This window comes from Dendrobates tinctorius, unplaced genomic scaffold, assembly GCF_039654945.1.
Source record: "Dendrobates tinctorius isolate UK_male_01 unplaced genomic scaffold, ASM3965494v1 ptg000044l, whole genome shotgun sequence".
Classification (NCBI taxonomy): Eukaryota; Metazoa; Chordata; class Amphibia; order Anura; family Dendrobatidae; genus Dendrobates; species Dendrobates tinctorius.
In genome coordinates, this window is record NW_027361712.1 from 21853963 (window position 1) to 21880752 (window position 26790).

Here is a 26790-nt window from a genome sequence, read left to right on the forward strand (position 1 = left end):
AAAGGGGGAAACATAGTATTAAGCCCCCGTCACACACAGCAAGATCGCTAGCGAGATCGCTGCTGAGTCACAAGTTTTGTGACGCAACAGCGATCTCACCAGCGATATCGCTGTGTATGACATGTATCAGCGACCTCGCCCCCCCCCCCCCCCCCGCCAGGTATCGCTGATCGTGCTTGAAAGCCCTGGACATTTTTTTGATCGTTGGTCTCCCGCTGGCCAGCACGCATCGCTGCGTGTGGCAGGCGGGAGACCAGCGATCTGGAGCTGGTAACCAAGGTAAACAGGTTTCTAAGCGCCGCGCAGCGCTTAGAAACCCGCTTTTTACCTTGGTTACCAGCTCCCAGCGCCAGCACGCTGGTATCTAAGGTACACAGCGGGTAACTAAGCGGCATGCGCGCTTGTTACCCGCGTCGTTGCTGGTCCTGATCGCTGGTGAAGCTGCCTGTTTGGCAGCTCACCAGCGATCATGTAGCGAGGCACCAGCGATCCTGAAAAGGTCATATCGTTGTCGGGATCGCTGGTGCGTCGCTGTGTGACGGGGCCATTAGGAGATAACAGGTGGTGGCGCACAATAGACCATTAGAAAACATAATCAAGAAAATATAGAAATTGGCTGTTATAGCATACATATACAGGTGCTTCTCACAAAATTAGAAAATTATCAAAAAGTTAATTTCAGTTCTTTCAATACAAGAAGTGAAACGCATTATATAGAGTCAATATGAACAGAGTGATTTCAAGTGTTTATTTCTGTTAATGTTGATGATTATGGCTTACAGCCAATGAAAACCCAAAAGTCATTATCTCAGTAAATTAGGATAATTAACAAAAAACACCTACAAAGGCTTCCTTAAGTGTTTAAAAAGGTCCCTTAGGCTAGTTTCACACTAGCGTTCTCGGGTGCAGCACAGGGCCGCCGCTAAGCCCCTCCCCCTCCGGTCAATTCCTTCTCTGATCGCATGACGCTGCATGCGATCAGTGTACCCTATATTTAGCGTTGGGTACGGTTTGGGGAGCCATGTCATCTGCTGGTGTAGGTCCACTGTGTTTAATCAAGACCAAAGTCAGCACAGCCTTCTACCAGGAAATTATAGAGCACTTCATGCTTCCCTCTGCCAACAAGCTTTTTGGTGATGGAAATTTAATTCTCCAGCAGGACTTGGTACCTGTGTCCACACTGCCAAAACTACCAATACCTAGTTTAAAAACAACAGTATCACTGTGCTTGATTGCCCAGCAAACTCACCTGACCTTAACCCCATAGAGAATCTATGGGGTATTGTAAAGAGGAAGAGGAGACACCAGACTCAACAATGCAGATGATCTAAAGGCTGCTATCAAAGCAACCTGGGCTTCCATAACACCTCAGTAGTGCCACAGGCTGCTTTGCCTCCATGCCACACCGCAATTATGCAGTAATTGATGCAAGAGCAGCCCCGACCAAGTATTGAGTGCATTTACTGAACATACATTTCAGTAGTCCAAGATTTCGGATTTTAAGATAATTTTTCAAGCTGGTGTTATAAAGTATTCTAATTTACTGAGATAATGGTTTTGGGTTTTCATTGGCTCTAAGCCAATCAACATTAACAGAAATAAACACTTGAAATAGATCACGGTTTGTAATGACTCTATAATATACAGTTGTGCTCAAACGTTTACATACCCCAGAAGAATTTTTGGTTTCTTGGCCTTTTTTCAGAGAATATGAATGATAACACCAAAACTTTTTCTCCACTCATGGTTAGTGTTTGGGTGAAGCCATTTATTGTTAAACTACTGTGTGTTCTCTTTTCAAATCATAATGACCTCCCAAAACATCCAAATGACCCTGATCAAAAGTTTATATACCCTGGTATTTTGGATAACATGCACAGAAGTTGACACAAATGGGTTTGAATGGTTACTAAAGGTAATATCCTCACCTGTGACCTGTTTGCTTGTAATCAAGTGTGTGCGCATAAAAGCGGAGTGAGTTTCTGGGATCCAGACAGACTCTTGCATCTTTCATTCAGCCACTGACATTTCTGGAGGATGGCCTTCTTATCCCCACTGGGACAGGAAACAACAAGGTTAAAAGGACCCTCCCATCTCCAGCCCTCAGTGTCTTTTTAAAGTACTACATCTGGTTGGATGCAACATAAGATGTATTAGTCATTCTTTATACAAACGTTATGTCACATTAGTATAGAATCTTCTCAGAAGGGAGGCAACTAGTAGTGCTGTGAGTATGGATTCCTGGAAATACAGTTACCGGTGGGTCTAATAACTGCTTTCCAGTTCACCATCCTGGCAGCACCATGGAGAGAATACCAAAGTATGATTATCTAGGGTGGGACCACTGCATGAAGAAGCTTCCTACTGAAGACCAATTGCCCTTAGACTACGTCTAACTTATGTCTCGAAAAAGGTATTTTGACTAGACCAAGCTGCGGCTTTACAAATCTGATCCACTAAAGCCCCCTCTTTCTCAGCCCATGAAGCTATGGCTCTAGTTGAATGTTCCCTGAGAGTGTCCGGTGGAGATTTTCCCTGAGCCTCATAGGCTAGGCCCATCATGGATCCGATCCACCTAGCTATTGTGGATTTGGCCACTCTTACCTTTATTTGAACCCCCATACTGAATAAACAAGTTTGTGTCCTGTCTCCAGTCCCTAGTTGCCTCTAGGTATTGAAGCACCGTCTCTAACATCTAGGCAATGAAAGGATTGCTCCTTCGGGTTTCTAGGGTGCTGCCAGGAGGGCAGTACAACTTCCTGATTCATGTTCGGAGTTGATACTAATTTGGGGAGGAACGCTGGGTCAAGCCTCAAGACCAGTCGGTCTTCAAACACCTGTAAAAATACAGGTCTTGAATAGATAGGGCTTGTAATTCCCCTATTCTTTTGGCCGATGTGATTACTACCAGGAAAGCAGTTTTAAATGAGGGCTTACTGATGTCCATATCCTTTGCTTGTTCGTATGGGTGTTTACAAAATGCGTTTAGCATTAAGTTTAGATCCCAAGGTGGGACAGGCTTCCTTACAGAAGGCTTCAGCCTCTGAATAGCTATCCAGGGGTGGGCAGATAGGGGAGAGTTGAAAAATACGCCAAGGGCCAAGATCTGTCACTTAGAGTACTTGGTCTGAGACCCTTATTGAAACTTGTCTGCAGGAAATCAAGGATCTTGGTGATGTACCTACCAATGATTCTCCGCAATAAATGCAGAAGCGCTTCCTGTTTTTATATATATATATATATATATATATATAGCGCAGAGGTCACAGGCTTTCTGCTTGCTTGAAGGGTGGACGATACTTCGTCGTACAATCCCCTTGACTTCAGGACCTGCCTCTCAGGATCCATGCAGAGAGCTGAAGACTGTCTGGATTGTGGTGGAGAAATGGGCCCTGGTGGAGGTCTTTTCTCCTTGGAAGGAGGATGGAGTCTTCTTCCATCATTTTCCTCAGCAGAGGGAACCAAGCCTAGCTGATTCGACTACTGGAGGTTTTCTGGAGTAGTCCACCAATGTAGAGAGATTCCTTCACCGGGAGAGAGGGGCATCACTGTGTCCAGCGACAGATGTCTGTCTCAGGCAGATAGAACCGTTCCCTGGAACTCCCGAGAGTGGAACTGACTCCACCGTACACAGGGAATGCAAGATGTCATCAGTCCCAGGATTTTCATTGCTTTTCTGATGGAGCAGCAGCTTCCTGTACATTGGTGGATTCTCTCCAGTATGGCACCCTGTTTCTCTTCTGGCAAGAAAGATGTTCTTAGATGGGAGTTTTTGCACGACCCTCAGGAACTTCTTTCTGAACTCTGGAACAAGGTCCGACTTCTCTCAATTTAGGATCCATCCCAGCCTCTGAAGCTTGGAAATCAAGGTCTGGCAGTGTTCCCCGAGCTGATCCTCGGAGCTGGCTATGATTAGGAAGTCGTCTAGATAGGTGACTATGATGATGTCCCATTTCCTTAGGTAGGTGACTAACTCTGCCACAAGCTTGGTGAATACTCTGGATGCTGAAGCTAGGCCAAAGGGAAGACATCGGAGATGGTAGTGACGGACCCTCCCCTGAACCCTCAGAGCAAACCCTAGGAATCTCTGGTATGAAGCGTGGATGGGAACGTGATAGTACGCTTTTTTTTTTTTTTTTAAATTTAGAGTACACATCACTGCATTCCTGTTTAAAAGAGGAATCATAGATCTGATGGATTCCATCTTAAACTTTTTGCATTTTATCCACTGGTTCAGGGGGCTTTAGATTTATTATTGTCCTGCTCTCTCCCGAGGGTTTCTTTACTGACAAGAGACTGGAGTAATGGTCCTTGCATTTTTCCTGTTTGGGGACCGGGACTACCGCTCCAATTCTTAGTAGGTCCTGGACATCTGTCCACATGGGGGAAGCAGCTGATTGAAGGCGGGAGTTTGTTATTATGAACCTTTCTGGGGGTAGATGGATGAACTCTATTTTGTAGCCGTGGGAAACTATTTTCTGAGATTTCCTGCCAGCCCCCAAGGAACCGCCCTAGCAGTCCCCCCACTCTCATGGAGTCACTTTCTACCTGAGCCTTAACCAAAAATGGAATTCTTACCCCTACCTCCCTTGGGGTAGCTCCATCTGCCCGTTTAACCCTTCCCCTTTTTAGCCTGACTTCTGGCTACTGGCTAGGATGGGGCCTAAGAAAGGGCTGATATTTCTTTGGTTTCTCCTCAGGGAACAAATTTTTTGTCTGATGCCTTTTCCAGAATATCATCTAGAACAGGCCCAGACACTTTATTGCCTGAGAAGGGAATAGAACAGAGCTTTTTTTTTTTGAATGAGTGTTTCCCGACCAAGTCTTTAAACAGATAGTTCTTCGGGCGGCACTGGAAAACCCCATTGCTGGCTGCGAATCGAACACATTCTGCTGACACGTCCGCCATGAATCTGGTTGCCAGTTTCAGGAGGGGAAAGGATTTTAGGATGGTGTCCCTGGGAGTCTTAGATCTCAAATGTTCCTCTAAGTTGTCGACCCATAAGTGGATGGATCGAGCCACCGAGGTTGCCGCGATGTTCGCCCGGATTATGGTTACCGAAGTTTCCCAGGTTCTCTTTAAGAAGCTGTCCGCCTTCTGGTCCATGGGTTCTTTCAAGCTGTAGGAATCTTCAAACGGGATTGAAATTCTCTTCGCCACTTTTATTCTACCAGAACTTCTATTTTGGTTGTCTTCGCAGACTTTGGCACCCTCTGGCTCGAAGGCTAGGTGAAGTTTAAAGTCTCTCAGGATAACCAGTCTTTTTTCTGCATCCTCCCATTCCACCACGATCATAGAACAAATGTGGCTGTTGACCGGGAATACTATATTTCTCTGGAATCATAACCCCCCCAAACATCTCATCCTGTTCGAAGAGGAGTTTTGGGGTTTCCTCCACCTGCATGGCATTTCGTATCGCACGGAGGAGTTCATCTGTGTCCTCGGAGGAAAAGAGATATCTCTTCCCTCCCCCTCTGGTGGGTCAGAAAATACTTCCCCCTTCTACCTGGCCGGACTCAGACATCTCATCTTCAGAGGACACGTCTGTCTCCCTTGGTCTTTACGGGACCCTCCCCTGGGATTCAGATTGTGAGGCATAAGAATATAAACTCAGAGAAAGAGAGGCCTGGACCTCCTCTCTGATTATGGACCTCATGTCCGACAGCAAAGAAGTCTGCTCCTCTCTGATGATTTTTGAAGTGCAGGGTTCACATAGGTACTTGTGCCACGTATCTGTCAGTTTGACATTACAGACAGCACATCTCCTACACTTCCCTGACTTCTTGATATCCTTCTTTGGCGGTGCTGAGACAGGTGTTTCCCCCCTTGAATACACAGAGCATATGTCATGTGTTTCTATGTGTAGGGTAAGGGCATAAAGAGAATGTCAGCCTTAGCGGAATCCTCCATGTCCCAAGCTTACAGTAGTGCTGCCTACACACATTCCAGGACCATAGTTATACGATACCCATACGTCGGACTTCTCTGCTGATGTCCTCGCCGGATCCTCTTCCTGCATTCCACTGTGGAACGCATGCTGCCGTGACCCGGAAGTGCTCTGCCCGGCCTGCAGAGAGGTCATCGCTGGAAGCGCGCCCACAGTACTTGCAGCGTGCCGGAGGAAGACATCCGAGCCAAGAGCCCCTGGCAGGGGGAAGCGGCTCGCAACTCAGGAGCAGCGCTTCACTGAGGTAGGCTGAGTGACCCCCCCATTTAAGGGTGTCGGCCGCAGATCTCTTGCTAGCAGGAAGGGAAAGGCTGATCTTCCTGGTGCAACTAGGGAAAGGAGCATCCTCTTGTCGTTTCTATCCTCATTGGGACAGGAAAAAACACCGAAGGGTGGAGATGGGAGGGTCCTTTTAACCTTTTGTTGTTTCCTGTTCCAGTGAGGATAAAAAGTATTATGTTACGTACCGGTAACGGTATTTTTCGGAAGCCCATGACAGCACCACGAGAGAGGGGATCCGCCCTTCGGGAACAGGAAACCTACAGATACAAAAAGGGCGGCACCTCTCCCATGCATCAGTTGGATTACAGAGCTTGAGAGGCTACCATGGTTAGTACAACGCATATACACAACTTATCTATCCTATTTACAATTCTTTAAACCATCTTCCACATAAGGTGAACTCGCGAAAACAATCCTCTAAAGGGGTGCACCCTTATACGTGAACAAGGGAGGGAACTAAGGGTGCTGTCATGGGCTTCCGAAAGTCTTAGTTACTCACTGGTTAACGGTATTTTTCGGAGTCCATGACAGCACCACCTGAGAGAGGGGATCCGCCCTTCTTAGGAACAGGAAAACCTACAGATACAAAAGGGCGGCACCTCTCCCACGCATCAGTTGGATTACAGAGTATAAAAAGAGGACCTCCAAGGTTAATGCATAATTATATGTACAACAATATCAACACTTAAATCTTTATCACCCGTGGATATGTACAAAGGGAAGACGTGCACACCCAAATTAACTAAGGGAAGGGAATCTATGGGTGCTGTCATGGACTCCGAAAAATACCGTTAACCGGTGAGTAACTAAGACTTTATTCGGTCGTCCATGACAGCACCACCTGAGAGAATTACAGAGAGTAATCACTACTTTAGGGGGGGGACTACAGCCTGCAGAACCCTGATACCGAAGGAGAGGTCTGCAGAGGCACCCAAGTCTAGTCTATAATGACTATAAAAAGTGCTCAGAGAGGACCAAGTGGCCGCCTTACAAATCTGGTCGATGGAGACTTCCGACCTCTCGGCCCACGAGGTTGCCACGGCTCTGGTGGAATGCGCCTTCAATTTCTCCGGAGCTACTCTACCTTTTGAGGCATAAGCTAACGAGATTGCTTCTCTAATCCACCTGGCTAGTGTACTTTTGGACACCCTAAAACCTTTCCTAGGGCCTTGGTAGGAGACAAAGAGAGCATTGTCTTTCTTCCAGGGATCGGTAGCTGCTAGATACTCCAAGAGGCATCTCCTAACATCTAAAGTGTGTAGCTTCTCCTCTTTCTCATTAGTTGGTTTAGGGAGGAAGGATGGAAGGACTATTTCCTGCGACCTATGAAAGCTGGAGGCTACTTTTGGTAAATACGCTGGGTCGGGTCTAAGTATTACCCTATCCTCCTTTACCTGAAGAAAAGGTGGGCGCCTAGACAATGCCTGAATATCGCTTACCCTACGGGCTGACGTTATGGCTATTAGGAAAGCTATTTTGAGGGACAGGCTCCTAATAGAGGCCGACGAGATGGGTTCAAATGGCGCTTCTGTCATAGCTGTGAGGACTAGGTTCAAATCCCATGGCGTGAGTCTATTCTTTACTATTGGTCTGGATCTACTCGCTGCTTTGATAAATCTTTTGACCCAATAATTAGCCGCGATGTTGCAGCTAAAGAGGGCCCCTAAGGCGGATACCTGTACTTTAAGGGTACTGGTGGAGAGACCCAAGTCCAGCCCTTTTTGTAAAAATTCCAAGATCTGGCCTATGGGGACGGAATCACCAGTATTTACATTTGAGCTTTCGAGGAACCTTTTCCAAATTCTGACGTAAATCTTAGTTGTCACTACTTTCCTACTTTTTAGTAGAGTGTCAATTAGGTCTGGAGAGAAGCCTTTACTTTCTAGCAGTGACCGCTCAAATTCCACGCTGTGAGATGTAGGCCAGCCACCTGAGGGTGGAAGACCAGGCCCTGGGACAGAAGGTCTGGGATGTCCGGGAGAACCCAAGGATCGTCTACCGACATGATCCTGAGGTTCGAAAACCATGCTCTTCTGGGCCAGAACGGGGCGATGACTATGACCCTTGCCCTGTCTTTCCTGATCTTCCTCAACACTAGAGGAAGTAGAGATAGGGGAGGAAAGGCGTAGGCTAGCCTGAAGTCCCATTTTATCAGAAGCGCATCTACTGCCAGAGGAGTCTCCCTGGGGTTTAGGGAGCAAAACTGTGTCGTTTTCGAGTTCTCCTTGGTGGCGAATAGATCCACCTCTGGCTGACCCCATCTCTGCACAATCTGAACGAAAATGGAGGTGTTTAAGGCCCACTCTCCTTGTTTTAACAGATTGCGGCTTAGGAAATCTGCCGCGATGTTCTCTTTCCCTCTTATGTGAAGAGCCGTGAGAGATAAAAAATGACGCTCTGCTAGCTGGAACAACTGTCCTGCCACCTTCATCAGAGTTCTGGATCGAGTTCCGCCTTGGTGGTTGATATAGGCCACTCGATTGTCCGATAGAACTCGTACGTGATGGCCCTGTAGATACATAAGGAGCTCTTTAGCTGCGAGTACTACCGCTGTTAATTCTTTCAAATTAGAAGACATTTGTATCTGATCTCGTTCCCATAGGCCCTGGACCAGAATTTCTTCCATATGCGCCCCCCAACCGGAAGGACTTGCATCCCACGCGGGTAATGTTATACTCCCAAGGGACCCCTCTAGACAAGTTATTTCTTTCTAGCCACCATTCCAGGGACTCTATTGTGTTTCTAGATAAGGTCAGTCGACCTTCTAAGTTACCCCCAAGAATCCTCTGATACCATAAAACTTCGCCCTGTAGAGTTCTCGTATGAACTTGGGCCCACTGGACTGCGGGAATGCAGGATGAGAGGGAACCCAACAGGGACATGGCTTTCCTGAGGGACATGGAGGGGTTGTTGGAGGCGTTCAGGACCCGGCCATGCAGGTGCAGCAGCTTCTCTGGGGGCAGACTGCATTCCTGCTTTTTTGAATCTAGGGTTAGGCCTAGAAATTGTTGAATTTTTAATGGCTGCAAACGGGATTTTTTGATATTAAGTAGCCATCCCAACCGCTCTAGAGCCGCCGTTGTTTTCTGTAACTGTCCTAAACACTGCTCGGCTGAACTGCCTATTATAAGGAGGTCATCTAAATAGGGGACGACTAGAATGTTTAGCTCGCGCAGATGGGCCATCACTTCTGCCATCACTTTGGTGAATACTCGAGGCGCAACCGCCACCCCGAAGGGTAGGGCCGCGTACTGGAAGTGCTGGATTGACCCATCCAACTGAACCGCCAGTCTAAGGAAAGATTGGTGTGCTAGACCTATGGGTATATGATAGTAAGCGTCTTTCAGATCTAGGACCACCATGAAGCAGTTTTGAAACAGCATCTTTATTGCGGTGTTGATTGTTTCCATTTTAAATGGACGTACAACCAGGAATTTATTGAGGGCTTTGAGGTTAAATATAGCCCTAAATGAGTCGTCCGGTTTACGGACCAAGAACAGGGGGGAATAGAAGCCTTTCCCCCTCTCTTCCTCTGGAACTCTCGTCAGGAATTTTTTGTCCAGTAGCTCGAGGACCTCGGTCTCCAGGGCAGCTTGTTCTAGCGGGGAAGATTTGAGTGGAGTTACCTTGAACCGATCTTGGGGAACGCAGGCGAACTCTAGGTGCAGTCCTGTAGCTATCACCCCCAGTATCCAGCTGCTATTCGAGATTCTGGCCCAGGCCGGGTAGAAGGCAGATAATCTTCCTCCTACCGGAGCCACTAGTCATTGGGGCGGCTTCTTATTATCCAGTGATGGACCTTCTTGGCGCCCCCCTCCTCCATACATGAAGCCCGTACCTCTGGTTTTTTTGTTGTCCCATCTGTTCTGATCTCTGGCCTGTCTCCTGCGGGAATACCCTTTCCTAGAAAAGGGACGTCTCCAGGATGTATTCGGCAGACTCGGAAATTTCTTTTTCTCATCCCCGGCCTTCTCTAACAGTTCGTCTAGGACGGGGCCGAACAAGTATACACCCTCACAGGGGATAGAACAGAGACGGGACCTGGCTTGGATATCTCCCGGCCAGCATTTTAACCAGAGGGCTCTTCGGGCCGAATTAGACAAACTTGCAGACCTAGCCGCCATTCTTACTGAGTCCGCCGAGGCATCTGCCAGAAAGGCAGCAGCATTCTGGATAATTGGTAGAGACTTACGGATGGAGGCTCGCGAGGTTCCATCCTTTAGCTGAGAGTCCAATTGATCCAGCCAGACCATCATGGATCTGGCTGCGCACGTGGCTGCTATTGCTGGCCTTAGGGCGCCTGCTGACATCTCCCATGTGCCCTTTAAAAAGGAATCTGCCTTTTTATCTAGGGGGTCTTTAAGGGAGGCCATATCGTCGAAGGGTATAGATGACTTTTTTGAGGCTTTAGCTACCGCTGCATCCAGCTTGGGGGCCTTATCCCATCGACTTACTATTGGGTCCTCAAAAGGGGTATCTACGTTTGAAAGCGGGCGGCATAGAACCCCTTTTTTCTGGTTTTTTCCACTCCCTGTCAATCAGGCTCTGGACTTTTTCGTTTAGTGGAAAAGTCTTTTGTTTTCTGGGGTCTAGACCCCCGAACATAATGTCCTGAGCAGACAGTTCTGTCTTTTTTTCTTCTACCCCCATGGTTGACCTTATGGTTTTAATTAATTTATCCATTTGGTCCAAGGGAAAGCAGAACTGGCTGGAATCCTCTTCGGAAGAAGAAGAGGAGGCCGAGGACTCTGAGGAGATATCTTCCTTCCTAGGGCCGACTGAAGACTCTGAGCCTGAAACACTAGCTCGTCTTCTTTTAGAAGAACCTTCTTTTGATAGGGCTTTTATTTCAGTCCTGATTAATTGCCTCAGGTCTGTAGCGAAGCTTGGAGCTTCTTCCGCTACCTGTATAAATAGGAAAGAGTGTAAGAGTCTGATACTCCACTCACGTTCTACCCCTCATCTCCGTCCCTACCGTCTGTCTCACGCAAGACTGACACAATCTCTTGGGGTGGCCATCAGGTAAGGGGCAACTACAGAGGGCACATTCCTTGTGCTTCTGCTTCCCTGTGGCCTTCTTCCCCTGAGAATCAAACACATAAGGGGACACTGCATCAGGGTACATTCTCGCAGATCTCTTACCCTTGCAGATGAGGACAGGTACCGGATCATGGGGGGCTGCAGGAGGATCCTTTGACCTAGAGGAACTGCTGTGGCTCCGTCCACTTGAACGTCCCTCCTTCCTCTTAGGTTGGTCACTGGGGCGCTTTGCCACGGGCTGCACCTCTTGTGGGTCCATGGGGGCTTCTGTTGTGTCCATTGCTGGGCCTCCAGAAGCACCTCAGCAGCGATGCCTTCTGTCTTAAGAAGGCTCCCCCTCCGGATTAGCAGGACTCTGTCCGGTGTTCGGCCCCCCCATTGGACTGCTCCCCGCGATCCTCCCCCTCCCCTTCAGGTGCCCGGCCCCCTCAGGCGGCGGGCGCGCATCGGCGCGCGTTCACCACAACCGGAAGTCGCCGGCACCCGACTTCCGGTTTCGGCGCTAGGCCCCGCCCCCTTCGCCGCGTCACTTCCCCGCGCGACAGAGGCCGCAGGGACGCGCGGCAAGAACTGCGCCGCCAGCTCGGAACCGCCGCTCCCTTTGTGGGACACCGCCGGCGGCGCCCGCCCGAACGGACCGCACCCCCGGGGGAAGGAGACACAGGGGGACCCGCTTACCTCACCGGTCCCGTGGAGAAGGCGACCGCCGGACCCTGTCTCCGCCTGCTCTTACCACTGCCGTGGAAATCCTACCCGGACCCACCGTGGCGCATCCAGGGCCCCCAGCGAGACCGAGGTAGGAGAACCCCCCGCTACCTGAGTCGGTCCGCTGGCCTGGGATTCGGTTATCCATGACGGACGATCTGTAGGGAGTTCTGTCCTTGTTAGGAACAGGAAACCAACTGATGCGTGGGAGAGGTGCCGCCCTTTTGTATCTGTAGGTTTTCCTGTTCCTAAGAAGGGCGGATCCCCTCTCTCAGGTGGTGCTGTCATGGACGACCGAATAAAAATACCGTTACCGGTACGTAACATAATACTTTATTCGGACTCCCATGACAGCACCACGAGAGAATTACAGAGATGTAAACTAATTTAGGGAGGGACTTCAGCCTGCAGCACCCTTAGCCCGAAGGTGAGATCTGAGGAGGCACCCATGTCTAACCGATAGTGGTTAAAAAAGGTGGAAGGAGATGACCAGGTGGCCGCCTTACATATCTGGTCAGTTGGATACTCCCGATCTCTCTGTCCAGGATGATGCCATGGCACGAGTGGAATGCGCCCTCAGGTTCTGTGGAGCCGGACCGCCACCTGCTGTGTAGGCAAGAGAGATAGCCTCCCTAATCCACCTCGCTAACGTGCGCTTTGACACTCTATACCCTTTCCTGGGACCTTGGAAGGATAAAAATAATGCGTTCTCCTTCCTCCAAGGATCTGTGGCTGCTAAATATTTAAGTAGGCATCTCTTAACATCTAGAGCCTGAAGTTTTTGTTCTTTAGGATTGGTTGGATTAGGGAGGAAGGAAGGCAGAACTATTTCTTGTGTCCTATGAAAATGAGATGCTACCTTGGGAAGGTATGCCGGGTCTGGCCTTAGGATTACTCTATCCTGTAAGAATTCTGTGTAAGGGGGCAATCTGGAAAGTGCCTGTATGTCGCCTATTCTACGTGCAGATGTTATTGCTACCAAAAAGGCTGTCTTAAGTGATATCATTTTTAGTGAAGCAGAATCCAGAGGTTCAAACGGTTTTTCTGTCATGGCTGTCAGGACTAAATTTAAGTCCCAAGGTATACACCTATCTTTGAGTATGGGTCTCGATCTGGTAACTGCCTTAATGAATCTCGCCACCCAATGGTTACTGGTAATGTCGCATGCAAATAGGGCCCCTACAGCTGAAACCTGTACTTTCAATGTACTAGTGGAAAGGCCCAACTCGAGACCCCTCTGGAGGAATTCTAGAATCTGTTTTACAGGTATTCCATCCCTGATATTAAACTCAAAAGTGCACAGGAATCGCCTCCAGGTTCTAGCATAGATACCTGTGGTGGTTTGTTTCCTACTTTTTAGGAGTGTATCGATTACATTTTTTTGAGAAACCTCTATCCCTCAATAGTGTCCTCTCAAACACCATGCCGTCAAACGGAGTCCCGCTACTTGTGGGTGGTTGACTGGCCCCTGGTAGAGGAGATCTGGAAGGTTTGGCAGTACCCAGGGATCGCTTACTGACATGGTCCTCAACCATGCAAACCAGGTCCTTCTGGGCCAGAAGGGGGCAATCAATATGACTCTTGCCTCGTCTTCCCTGATCTTCCTCACTACCAGAGGTAGAAGGTTCAAAGGCGGAAAAGCATAAGCCAGCGAGAAGTCCCATTTTATAAGGAGGGCGTCTACGGCCAGTGGATTTTCCCTGGGATTTAGGGAACAGAAAGTTTTTTCCTTTCTGTTTTCTTTGGTGGCAAAGAGGTCCACCTCCGGTGGACCCCATTTGCGGACAATCTGGTTGTAGATGTCTGAGTTTAAAGCCCATTCTCCCTGCTTTAGGGCCCTGCGGCTTAGAAAGTCTGCCTTCCTGTTGTCTTTTCCGCTGATGTGGAGCGCGGTTAAAGATAGAAAATTTTTCTCTGCTATCTGAAGGAGACGTTCCGTTATCCGCATCAGGGCGTTGGAGCGGGTTCCACCTTGGTGGTTGACAGACTACCGCTACCTGGTTGTCCGAGAGTATCCTCACATGATGGCCCTGTAGATACATAATGAGTTTTTTAATGGCCAATTCAATCGCCAGTAGCTCCCTCTGGTTAGATGAGGTCTCAGCATCGGAGTCCCACTGTCACTGTACCACTATGTCCCCCATATGGGCCCCCCCCAACCCCAAGGACTAGCGTCTGTGGTTATTACGCGGGTTATCTGTATCACCCAGGGCACCCCCGAGGCTAAATTTCCGACATCGAGCCACCAACTAAGAGATTTAATAGTTGAGGGGCTTAGCAATACTTGACCCTGCAAGAAGACCTCTAAGGTTCTGATATTAACCAGGACGTCTTTCTGAAGGGCCCTAGTGTGGAATTGTGCCCACTTGACCACTGGGATACATGAGGTTAGGGAGCCTAACAGGGACATGGCATGCCTGAGGGTCATGGAGGGTCTATCGATTGCCCGAAGAACCTGCTGCTGTAATTTATCTACGGGTAACAGACACTGCTGAGCTTCTGAATTTAACAGCAAGCCTAGAAACTTCTGGACCTTTAAGGGCTGAAATCGGGATTTCTCGTAATTTATTATCCATCCGAGGTTCTCTAATCTGGACTTAGCTTTTTCTATCTGAGATAGACAATGGTCCACTGAATTTCCCACAATCAAAAAATCATCTAAGTATGGGATAATTAAGATGTCAACTTCCCGTAAATGAGCCATAACTTCAGCCACCATTTTTGTAAATACCCGGGGCGCTGCTGAGAGACCAAAGGGAAGGGCTCTATATTGATGACGGATTATACAGTCTATTGATACCGCCACTCTCAGGAACTGCTGGAAATCTGCGTGGATGGGCACATGATAGTATGCGTCTTTCAAGTCCACGACCGCCATAAAACACCCTTCAAACAGCATCTTTATTGTAGGATTAATGGACTCCATTTTAAAGGTACGTTTAACCAAAAATTCATTAAGGAAACGTAAATTAATAATCGTTCTGAATGTTTTATCCGGTTTTTGGATTAGGAATAAGGGAGAGTAGAACCCTCTTCCTCTCTCAGATTCTGGAACCTCTATCAGAACATTTTTCAGGCACAGGTTCAAGACCTCTGCTTCTAAAGCCTCTTGCTCGAGGGGCGAAGACCTTAAGGGTGTTGGTTTAAAGCTATCCCATTGGACTTGAGTGAACTCCAACCTGAGTCCGGTGGATATCACATTCCGCACCCAGTCACTATTGGTGACTTGTAGCCATGCTGGGAGGAAGGATGACAGTCTACCCCCCACGGGAATTGCTAGTCATTGGTTCTGTCTTTTTCACTCTCTCGACGAGCGTCTGAACATGAAGCCCGTACCTCTTCTCCTATCTTCCCATCTGGGACGGTCTCTATTAGGTGAAGGGTTACGCCTTCTCCCTTGACCGAATCTCCTTCTATTAAACGGACGTCGGTAAGATGCGAACCAAAGATTTGGGAATTTTTTTCTTATCATCCCTGGCCTTCTCCAGCAGTTCGTCCAGGACTGCTCCGAATAAATATTCCCCCTCACACGGGATAGTACAGAGTTTCACCCTGGACTGAATATCTCCCGGCCAGCACTTTAGCCACAGGGCTCTCCGAGCCGCATTAGAGAGTCCTGCTGCCCTGGCGGCCATTCTGACTGCATCAGCCAAGGCATCTGCTAGGAAGGCTGCGCCATCCTGGAATATTGGTAGGGCCCCAAGGATTGCCTGTCTAGATGTTCCTTGTTTTAACTGCGACTCTAACTGGTCCAACCAGACCATCATGGACCTGGCCGTGCAAGTTGATGCTACTGCTGGTCTTAAGGAACCGGCTGCCATCTCCCAGGTATTTTTAAGGACGGTATCTGCCTTCCTGTCTAGAGGATCTTTAAGGGACCCCATGTCCTCAAAGGGTAGTGAGGATCTTTTCGATGCTTTCGCAATAGCTGCATCTAATTTGGGGGCCTTGTCCCAAGTATTCATTGCTAAATCGTCAAAGGGATATCTCCGCTTGAGGGCTGGTGGTAGCGACCCTCTTTTATCTGGCTTTTTCCACTCTCTGCGGATGAAATTCTGAATCTTTTCGTTTAGTGGGAAGACTCTACGCTTCCTCTGCTCCAGCCCCCCGAACATTACATCCTGCATGGATAATTGAGGCTTCGGCTCCTCCACCTCCATTGTCCCTCTGACTGCTTTCACTAACTTGTCTACTCGGTCAAGCGGCAGGCAAAATGGACCAGAGTCCTCTTCTTCTGAGGAGGACGAGGGAGATGAAATATGGGAGTCCTTACTTCTCCTCCACTCTGTCGAGGAATCCGACTCCACCGGGTCCTCACCCCTTAAACTCTCTGGTTGGGACAGGGATTTTAGGGTTTCCTTCATCTCTGCCCTTACTATATCCCTTAAACATGCCGCTACTGCGGGCGACTCCTCCGCCACTGTCTGCTGGATACAGGGGGGACACAACTTTTTGGGGCATGAGTCTGGTAACGGGCATGCACAGAGTGTGCATTCCCTGTGTTTGGTTTTACTCGTAGCTTTCTTCCCCTAGAATAAAAGACAGAAGGAGGCCCCGTCACTGAGTCAACATTCACGAAGATCACTTACCAGTGCCACAATCAAGTACCGGAGAATGAGGGGGGATTTTTCTCAGTCGATGCTCCTGTCCGCCTAGAGGAGCCTTTATGACTGGATTGGTCACTTCGTCCCGGACGCTCCTTACTGTCACGGGCCTCTTTCTTCTTCTGTTTGACCTGCCTAAGGTCATCCAGGGGCGGCAGTGAAGATTGTCGCTGTTGCCGCTGCTGCTCCTGATCGCTCTCCATTACTGCTTGCAATAATGTGGCCAAGGCAAGGCACCCATCTAGGGTCCTGCCTATATACCCCTCCTCCGGACAGATTTCCTCCTGCCACGCCCTCCCCTCTAATAGGGCCCCCCTCCCCAGCTGGTGCCGCTTCGGGCAGGGGAACCGGCGCTTACCGGCGTCCTCCCGATGGGCGCCGCCATCTTGGGTCCCCGCGCCTGCGCAGTGGCACCGCCGACCCAGAAGCGCCCCCAGGCTCCGCCCCCTGACGTCACCGCGACTCCGACGTGACCGGAGGTCACGCAGGACGCCCGGGCGCTCCACCATGGAGCTCTCCCCAGCGCCCTGCAGCTGCGCCGGCCCCCCCCAACCTCCGCGATCGCGCCGTCGGAGCTGGGAGCCCCCGGGGGGGGCATACTTACCGGCGGCGGCTACCACATATGGAGATGGACCTCCTCCGGACGCCGCTCCCTGCTGTATCCACCACCGCCGTGCCACCCATCCTGGGCCACCGTGGCGTCCTCCAGGAGCTCCGGACCAGGCCGAGGTAGGAGACCCCCTCGCTACCTGTATCGGCCGGCCGGCCTGGGATCCGGTATATCTGTAGGATCCCGTCCCCTCAGGAACAGGAAACCAACTGATGCGTGGGAGAGGTGCCACCCTTTTTGTATCTGTAGGTTTCCTGTTCCCGAAGGGCGGATCCCCTCTCTCGTGGTGCTGTCATGGGAGTCCGAATAAAGAACGTTCTCCATAGTGCTGTCAGGATGGGTGAACTGGAATAGGTATTTGAACTGTATAAAACAGATATCCAAGGAATTGATAATGACATTCAACAGTGTTCAAACTGATTACCAAATGGAAAATCAGGGGCTCTGGAAAAACAAAACCATCAGGTAGACCGACAAAAATTCCATCCACAACTGCCAGGAAGTTTGTTCGGGATGCAAAGAAAAACCCACAAGTAACATCAGCTGAAATACTGGACTCTGAAAACTAGCGGTGTGGTTGTTTCAAGATGCACAATAAGGAGGCACTTGAAGAAAAATGGGCTGCATGGTCGAGTCACCAGAAGAAAGCCATTACTGCACAAATGTCACAAAGTATCTCGCCTACATACACAAAAACAGCAGTGAGACGAGCCTCAATACTTCTGAAACAAGGTTATTTGGAGTGATGAGACCAAAATTGATCTTTTTGGCCAAAACCATAAACGTTACATTTGGAGAGAGGTCAATGTGTGAGCTACAAAGGCACAGTAAACTTGGTCAAAGTTGAAGGAAAATGAATGTGGCACATTAATCAGTAAAATACTGGAGGCAAATTTGCAATCATCAGCCCGGAAGCTGCGCATGGGACGTACTTGGAACGTTCCAACATAATCCAAAAACAAGGCCAAGTCAACATGTCATTGGCTACATCAGAACAAAGTGAAGGTTCTGGGGGACCATCTCAGTCGTCACCTGACCACAATATCATTGAATAAAATGATGCACTCTGAATTGTTCCAGTCCGCGGACCAATGACTGTCACCCGGAGAACCTCTCCTGCCCAGAAACAGACATTTGAAAAAGGCTTGACTATGCTGAAACATTGATTATAACTTGTCTGCATTACTTCTTTTGGGTCTTCTGTCTACAACAATTCTGTCATTTTTTTCATAACTGGAACAATTCAGAGTGCCGGAGTTTATCATTTTATTGACTTATCCTTTCTCAAGAGCACCTATTTAAAGTGCAGTGAGCACCCCTCTTGATCTCTACTCAATATAATTGAGCCACTCTGGGGAGATCTCAAGCGCACAGTTCATGCTTAACAGCCCAGAAATTTACAGGAACTGGAGATTTTTTGCCAAGAAGAGTGAGCAGCTTTACCATCTGAGAAAAGAAAGAACCTCATTCACAACTACCACAAAAAATTTCAAGCTGTCATTGATGTAAAAGGGGGCAATACACGGTATTAAGAAGTGGGGATTCATCTCCAATCCCAATGCAGCAATACCAGTTATCATAGAGGCTCTAAATCATTTTGGCAAATGCTCAGGCTTTAAAATAAATAAATCAGAGGCCCTGGCTCTGTTTGAGCCAGGGAAATTAAATAACTTGACACTTCCTTTCCAATGGAGCACATCATCTATCAAATATTTGGGTGTCCATCTCCCGGCAGATTTGGCATCCTTATACCACATTAATATTAGACCCCTAATTACGTCCACATTTACTCTTCTAAACTCTTGTAAACACTTTACTTTGTCTTTTCCGGACTATGTCATTTAATTACAGTGGCATGCAAAAGTGTAGGCACCCCTGGTCAAAATTACTGTTATTGTGAACAGTTAAGCAAGTTGAAGATAAAATGATCTCTAAAAGGCCTAAAGTTAAAGGACACATTTGTTTTGTATTTTAGGCTAAAAAGTAATACACATTGTAATTTTTTCACATTTTAAAAATGACAAAAAGAAAAATGGTCCGATGCTAAAGTTTGGGCACCTTTGGAGATTTGTGTGCTCAGATAACTTTGACCAAGGTTTCAGACCTTAATTAGCCTGTAAGGGTTATGGCTTGTTCAGCCTCAATGTTAGGAAAGGCCAGCTGATGCAGATTCCAGAGGTTTAGAAACACATAGCCTCCTCTAACCTTGTGCGAAAAAAACAGCCACCATGGGTTCTTTTAAGCAGCTGCCTAGCACTCTGAAAATGGTGAAGGCCCACAAAGCAGGAGAAGGCTATAAGAAGATAGCAAAGCGTTTTCAAATTGTCCTTTCCTCAGTTCAATATGTAATTCAGAAATAGCAGTTTACAGGAACAGTGGAGGTCAAGATAAGATCTGGAAGGCCAAGCAAAATTTCAGAGAGAGCTGCTTGTAGGATTGCTAGAAAGGCATATCAGAACCCCCACTTGACTGCAAAAGACCTTCAGAAAGATTTAGCAGATTCTGGAGTTGTGGTAATTGTTCTACTGTTCAGAGACACCTTATCAAATATGGCCTTCATGGAAGAGTCATCAGAAGAAAACCTCTCCTGCACCCTCACCATAAAATTCAGCATCAGAGGTATGCAAAAGAACATCTAAACAAGCCCAATGCATTTTAGAAACAAGTCCTGTGAATCGTTGAAGTTAAAATAAAACTCTTTGGTCGCAATGATCAAAGGTATGTGCAGAGAAAAAATTGCATGGAATTTCAGGAAAAGAATATCTCTCCAACCATTAAGCATGGGGATGGATCAATCATGCTTTGGAATTGTGTTGCAGACAATGGCACAGGGAACATTTCACAGTTAGAGGGAAGAATGGATTCAATGAAATTTCAACAAATTCTTGATGCAAACATAACACCATGTGTAAAAAAGCTGAATTTGAAAACAGGAAAGCTTCTACAAATGGATAATGATCACACACATCAAAATCCACAAGCTAGAGGTTTTTCAATTGCCCTCACAGTCCCCCAATTTGATCATCATTGAAAATCTGTGGCTAGCCCTCAAAATAGCAGTGCATGCAAGATGACCCCGGAATCTCACAGAAATGGAAGAATTTTCCAAGGAAGAATGGATGAAAATCCATCAAACAAGAATTGAAAGACTCTTGGCTGGCTACTAAAAGCGTTTACAAGCTGTGATATTTTTAAAAGGGAGTGCTACTAGGTACTAACTATGCAGGGTGACCAAACTTTTGCATTGGCCTATTTTCCTTATTGTAATTTTTAAAATGACAATATATAATTTTTTTGGCCTAAAATACAGAGAAAACATGTCATCTTTAACTTTAGCCCTTTTAGAGATCATTCCATCTTCAACTTGCTTAACTGGTCACAATAACAGTAATTTTGACCAAGGGAGCCCAAACTTTTACATGCCACTGTAAGTTGTATATTTTCCAAACACTACCTTTTTTGTCACGAGCGAATGTTAAAACTCTAAACACTGCTTTTAGGAATTTTATTTGGGGAGACAAAAAGCGTATACGTATAGGTCTAATCAAACTACAAGCCCCAAAGGAGGAGGGTGGCATCAATTTCCCAGACATTGGCAAGTACAATCTAGCAGCAAATCTCAGATACACCATTGATTGAGCTACCTCTTAACCACATTTCGCAAATGTACTTTTAGCCAACAATTAAGCCCTCATGTCTCCTTACCAACATTACTACATATGGCCAACGATGACCTTATTGCAGACATAAGAAACCATCCCACCTTATGGCCAACTATACAGACGAGGAGGAAATGCAGGAGACTCATTTGAGAAGCGATGTCTCTCCTTTTGTGCCCTTTCTGGGTTACCCGGGCTTTATGGGAGGTAAACCACCCTTTTTTTTTTTTTTTTGAAACATCATTTTTATTGATTTTGTAATGAAGTTGCATATTACAAGTTATAAACATTGCATTGAATTGTTACAAAGAACATATTTAAACATGCTTATCACCTAAGCCTGAAGAGAAGCAAAAATAAACTCAAATATAAAATTATCAAACCCCCTTACGTCCACATTTTCATAGATTACATTGACACCTTAGCCTCTATATAGCTCATATACCACATTTCAGTTTACCCAGATTACCACTCAAATCCTCTAAGATGCCAATTCAAATCCACAAAGGCGCGCATTAAGGCTGTGGGCACACGTAGCGTTTTAAAACGCTCACTAAAAACCGGACTCCTTCCCAGAAATCGCGATTTTACCGCGATTATGATCGCGATTTTGCCGCGATTTTCGCGTGCGATATTCAAGCACTTTCCAAGCGATTTGAAGCATCGCTTGGAAAGTGATTGACAGGTTGGTCACACTCGTCAAACATAGTGTTTGACAAGTGTGACCAGGTTTTTACTATTGAGGCCGCCTATGCGATGCATTCCCGGGCCTCAGCGTTCCCAGTAATGCCTTGCGAGACCTGTGATGACGTAGTCTCGCGTTGCTATAGCGATCTCGCGAGACCGCTAGAGTCACGCGAGATACGTCATTACAGGACCTTGCCGCAAGGCATTACTGGGAACGCTAGGCCGGGAATGCAGCGCGGGACATCGGAAGGTAAATATACCCCGATTTTTTATTCTTTTTTTTACAGGGGTATGGTACCCAGGGCCTGGAGGACAGTCTCCTCTCCTCCACACCGTGGGTACCAACCGCACATGAGACGCTTAACTTCCCGCATGGTGGGCATAGCCACATGCGGGAAGTAAACGATTCTCATGCATTCCTATGGGTGCGGAATCGCAGCAATTCTTTGCGATTCCGCACAAAAGAATGAGCATGCTGCGATTTTTTCCACGATGCGATTCCGCCGCGGAAAAAAGCGCAGCATTAGCACAGCATGTGCGGAATACCATAGGAATGCATGGGGGGCGTTCTGTACACGATTTTTAAGCATTTTCGCGCCGAAAATCGCGGCAAAAACGCTTAAAAATCGCTACGTGTGCACATAGCCTTAGTCTTGAATTTCTCTAGTGGTCAGTGACGTTTCTATAAACACTCCATTTTTAAAAAAAAAATTTCGTCATTTTATCTTTATTTCTTTCTGTTTCTCTTTTTTTCCAAAAATAAGACCGATGTTAAACCTTCCTTGATCTCTTTTACCACTGGGAGTGTTTTAGCTAGCCAGTGTTGCAGAATTAGACGTTTTGCCACCATTGCAAAGGTGTGAAACAAGTCATGTAGCCGTCCCCCTCTTGTTTTACCCGTCGTAAAGTGAAATAACCAACACAATGGATCCACTTCTACCCATATCCCACATATCTTCAGATACTTATCCTGGACTTTTAACCAGAGTTCTTGTGTCCTGGGACATGACCACAATCCATATTGGCCTACTAGGCATTGCTCCCACCTAGCCAGAATCCTACTCCACACTGATGAGGGGCAACACCCCAGAACAGCTGTCTGTGGATGGATACCTGGCCTTGTTATTTCCCTTGTCATATCTGTAAACTCGTAAAGAGCTGGATATTGACTTAAAGGGCCACTTAATATGGTGGTAATGGTGGTTTCCGAAAGGAGCCACCCCTTGTCTGGGTCCTTTCCGTGGAGGAAGATCTGGCTAGTCCCGTGTTTGAGACTCTTAAATGAGGCTCCACGGACTTTATTTGCATATCTGTGTCTGTTTTGGGCAACTTGTCTGCCTATCAGGATTCTGCAGAGTAGGAGGTATATTGAAGCCACATATTGTTTTATGCATTATTCTGAACACTCTCTCCATGGTTCATTGATGATATGCTTTCTTACCAATTCCCAGCCCCGCAGAATCTTATGCTCAAGTTCTTCATCATGTATATGTTTTTCCCATTTGTGAAATATTTTGCCCTTCCCTGAATGAATCCATTGCCACAACCCAAATCTCTCATATACTCCAAAATAAAGTATATTTTTTCAAATGGACTGGTTAGACACCCTGACAAATAAAGAGAAATTGACTGGGAAGTTTTTAAGTACATGGTCATTGTTCATCCCATCACTGTCTCAAGGCACCAGGGACAAACTAAGGACACATTTTGAAAACACCTAGTGGTATCATCTTCAGAAAATTAGCGGACATAATCCTATTCCTTGAGCTTGTTGATCGTTAATCAAATGCAGAGTCGTTTAAGGGGTTTATATGTTGGGGGTGGGGGACATTTATGAGTATTATGCCTGTCAAATAAGCATCAAATAAGCTTGATTTCTTCAAATCTGTAGGACATACAATATTGGTTTAAAGAGCATTACCAAAAAGTGAGTTTTACACCTGTCAAATAGCTTGTTACTTCAAGACTTGTATGATTATCTTTTATTGTAATGCTCTTTAAGTAATTAAACATGTTGGAAAAAAATGGGGTATGTGAACTTTTGATCAGGGTCATTTGGGTTGTCATTATGATTTAAAAAGAGAAAACAGTAGTTTGCCAATAAATGGCTACACCCAACCACTAACCATGAGTGGAGAAAAAGTTTTGGTGTTATCATTCATATTCTCTGAAAACTGACAAGAAAGCAAAAATTCTGCCGTGGTATGTAAACTTTTGAGCATAACTGTATGAGTTTCACTTTTTGCATTGAAAAACTGAAATAAATTAACTTTTTCATTATATTCTAGTTTTGGGAGAAGCACCTGTATTTCCCCTTCTCTTGCACTGTAGGGTGTGGGCTTCCATTTATTTGCCATTAGTCTGCTCTTGTTGTATGGCCGCACCATTATCTTTATGACAAAATTAAGCCACGACTGGAATTTTACACTGAACCTAGACAAGACATATATTGACTGAGCAAGAAGCAAATGGCAGATTTAAGTTAATTGCTTTCTGTTGCTCTATGGAAATTTTCAGCTAAATGCAAACGTCAATAAATGCTTCTCACTATGACCAAATAAATGAAGTAAGAAAAAAAACCTTTAAGAAAGTGTTGGGCTCCATCCAGACATTCAGGGGACAGCTCATTGTCTCCGAAAGATCCTAAGAGCTCGCTAACAATAATATCCGCTTTCTCAGGAGGATTCCATTCTCTCATATCACTGGAGACCACGGTCACTTGATTACCCCATTCTTCATAGCGCCATCCTTCCAACCTGAGAGAAGAAAAAGTTTGTTTCCAGACTCAAGATAGAAATATTTTTAAGACTTCAGTGTATGTCACTCACGTAATGACAGCATTAGGATTTTTCTCCACCGCATATACTTTTATTAAACGCTCAGCTTGTTTGGCAGCTCTGATTGATGCATTCACCAGAGGACCCCGACCTGCTCCAAGAACCATCAAAACCCTAGAGGGCCACAAAAAAAATAAATTGGCTGAAATATTGGACCAAAATAAAAAGGTAACTAGATGTAACTGCTGATCGATCGGAAGATATTACTAGTAAAATAAGAGCACATGCTATAAAAGGACCAGCTAAAAAAAACCTCAGAAGGTTTTCAACTAAGGTGAAGGAACCATAGCACAACGGAGCAGAAATCACATGACACCTACTGTGTGTTAGTTTCCTTTTCTTCCTCTGGGACTCTGTCCAGTAAACATTTATACACAGCCTGCAATGAAAAAAATAGGCTTTAGCTTCACATCAGTATATGCAATGTAATTAAATTCACTAGGATAAAAGGGTCGTCCACTACCCAGCCAACTTCATCTCAATTGCTAGATTCTACCTAGTCTGTACTGTGTCACAGTACATGCATGGAGAGCCTGTGTGTTGGGCTCTCCATGCATGTGTTGTGACTGACACAGCCGCGACACATGCAGCTGCGGCGTCGGAAAGCTCATCAGTTGGCACGCTCCATGTATCGAGGTTCCCTCTGTAGCTTATTCAGTAAGCACTATAGTTGCCGAATTCGCTCAACTCTAGTGATCAGCGCTCTTCGGCCTTTCCCGGCATATGCCCATTACAGTACTGTGCTCTGCCGTCGGCAGAACAGAGTGAAGTGTGCCTCAAAATTTGGCACAGCCACACGTCTGGACCCCAAGAGCGTCCTAAGCCAAGTTGTGAGGCGAAATTTTAACCCCGCGCGTTCCAATTCACCAAACAATTTTGCCCCTATCTACATACTGGGGGAAAAAGTGTGCGCGCGTCAAGCCCCGCCCCTCATTGTGATGTCACAATGCCCCTATTTGCATACTGGGGAAGCAGTGTGCGTATCAAGCCCCGCCCCTCATGATGTCACAATGGTTGCCATGGCGACGCTGATGTCATCAAAGGTTGCAAGCCCTGCCGCCGCTCATTATGATGTCATACTGGTTGACTATGGAATGGAGGATGTGTGATGAGTATATGGGCACCGGACTATGGGAAGGAGGATATGTATGACGGGTATATGGGCATGGGACTATGGGATGGAGGATGTGTGATGGGCATATGGGCACTGGACTATGGGATGGAGGATGTGTGATGGGCATATGGGCACTGGACTATGGGATGGAGGATATGTATGACAGGTATATGGGCACGGGACTATGGGATGGAGGATATGTATGACAGGTATATGGGCACGGGACTATGGGATGGAGGATATGTATGACAGGTATATGGGCACGGGACTATGGGATGGAGGATATGTATGACAGGTATATGGGCACGGGACTTTTGGATTGAGGATATGTATATGGGCACGGGACTATGGGATGGAGGATATGTATGATGGTTATATGGGCACGGGACTATGGGATGGCGGATATGTATATGGGCACGGGACTATGGGATGGAGGATGTGTGATGGGTATATGGGCACTCGACTATGGGATGGAGGATATGTATGATGGGTATATGGGCACGGGCCTATGGGATCGTGGATATGTATGATGCGTATATGGGCACGGGACTATGGGATGGAGGATAATTATAATTTTCTATAACTAACCACAGTTAGTTACTATGCCCGGGCAGCGCTGGGCTCTTCAGCTAGTACTTTATATAGAGGGAAAACCTGGTGCCATGTTCCCTTTAAGAGGCGCATGGCAGCTAATGAATTTGACACATCTCAAGGACTGGAGAAGCATTTCGGGTGTAAAAAGTAAATAAGTACTAACACTTTTACTGAATTTGAAGAGAAGGTGTAGGCAGATCCTACCACAGCTTCTCTCCATCTGTGCCCATTCTGACAGAGCTGCATCAAGCTGGTGTGAAAACCCCATGTCAGGTAAAAATGCTGTGACCTTTCAAAGAGTTTTACGACAGTTTTCTGGCGTAAAAACTGTGATGAATCACTACATTTATGTTACTCAATCTAAGACCCCTATTTGTAGTATAAAGAAAAAAAAAAAAAAAAGGCCATTATAGTGACGTTACCTTTTTTTTTTACCTTCGAGTATAAATTTTGAACCATTCACAAAGGAGTCAGTGAGGAAAAAAAAAACTATAATGGTATAAGTGATTTACCATTATTATGAATTAAAATACTGCCCCCCTTCAGGTTTCCATGAACCCTCAATCACATTATGCTAATATGGCCACCTACAATTAACTTCTAGCTTCTAGACACCCATCTTTACCTGCTGGTACTGTGAATATTTTACTGGATCCTTTTCAAAGACTTCATAGGTTTGTGATTCTAAGTTATCCATCAGAGGCTGTAGA

At 46.6% G+C, this 26790-nt stretch overlaps 1 protein-coding gene across 1 annotated transcript in view; it reads right to left on the reverse strand.

The window, feature by feature from the left end:
* The window catches only part of PRMT5 (protein arginine methyltransferase 5), a 50090-nt gene that overhangs the window by 12511 nt on the left and 10789 nt on the right, over nucleotides 1-26790 (reverse strand). Inside the window, exons 9-12 of the mRNA XM_073575443.1 lie at nucleotides 26706-26783; nucleotides 24693-24751; nucleotides 24364-24486; nucleotides 24116-24291 (exon numbers count right to left, since the gene is read on the reverse strand). Coding sequence (XP_073431544.1) covers nucleotides 24116-24291; nucleotides 24364-24486; nucleotides 24693-24751; nucleotides 26706-26783 — 436 coding nt within the window. The remainder of the gene's footprint in view (nucleotides 1-24115; nucleotides 24292-24363; nucleotides 24487-24692; nucleotides 24752-26705; nucleotides 26784-26790) is intronic.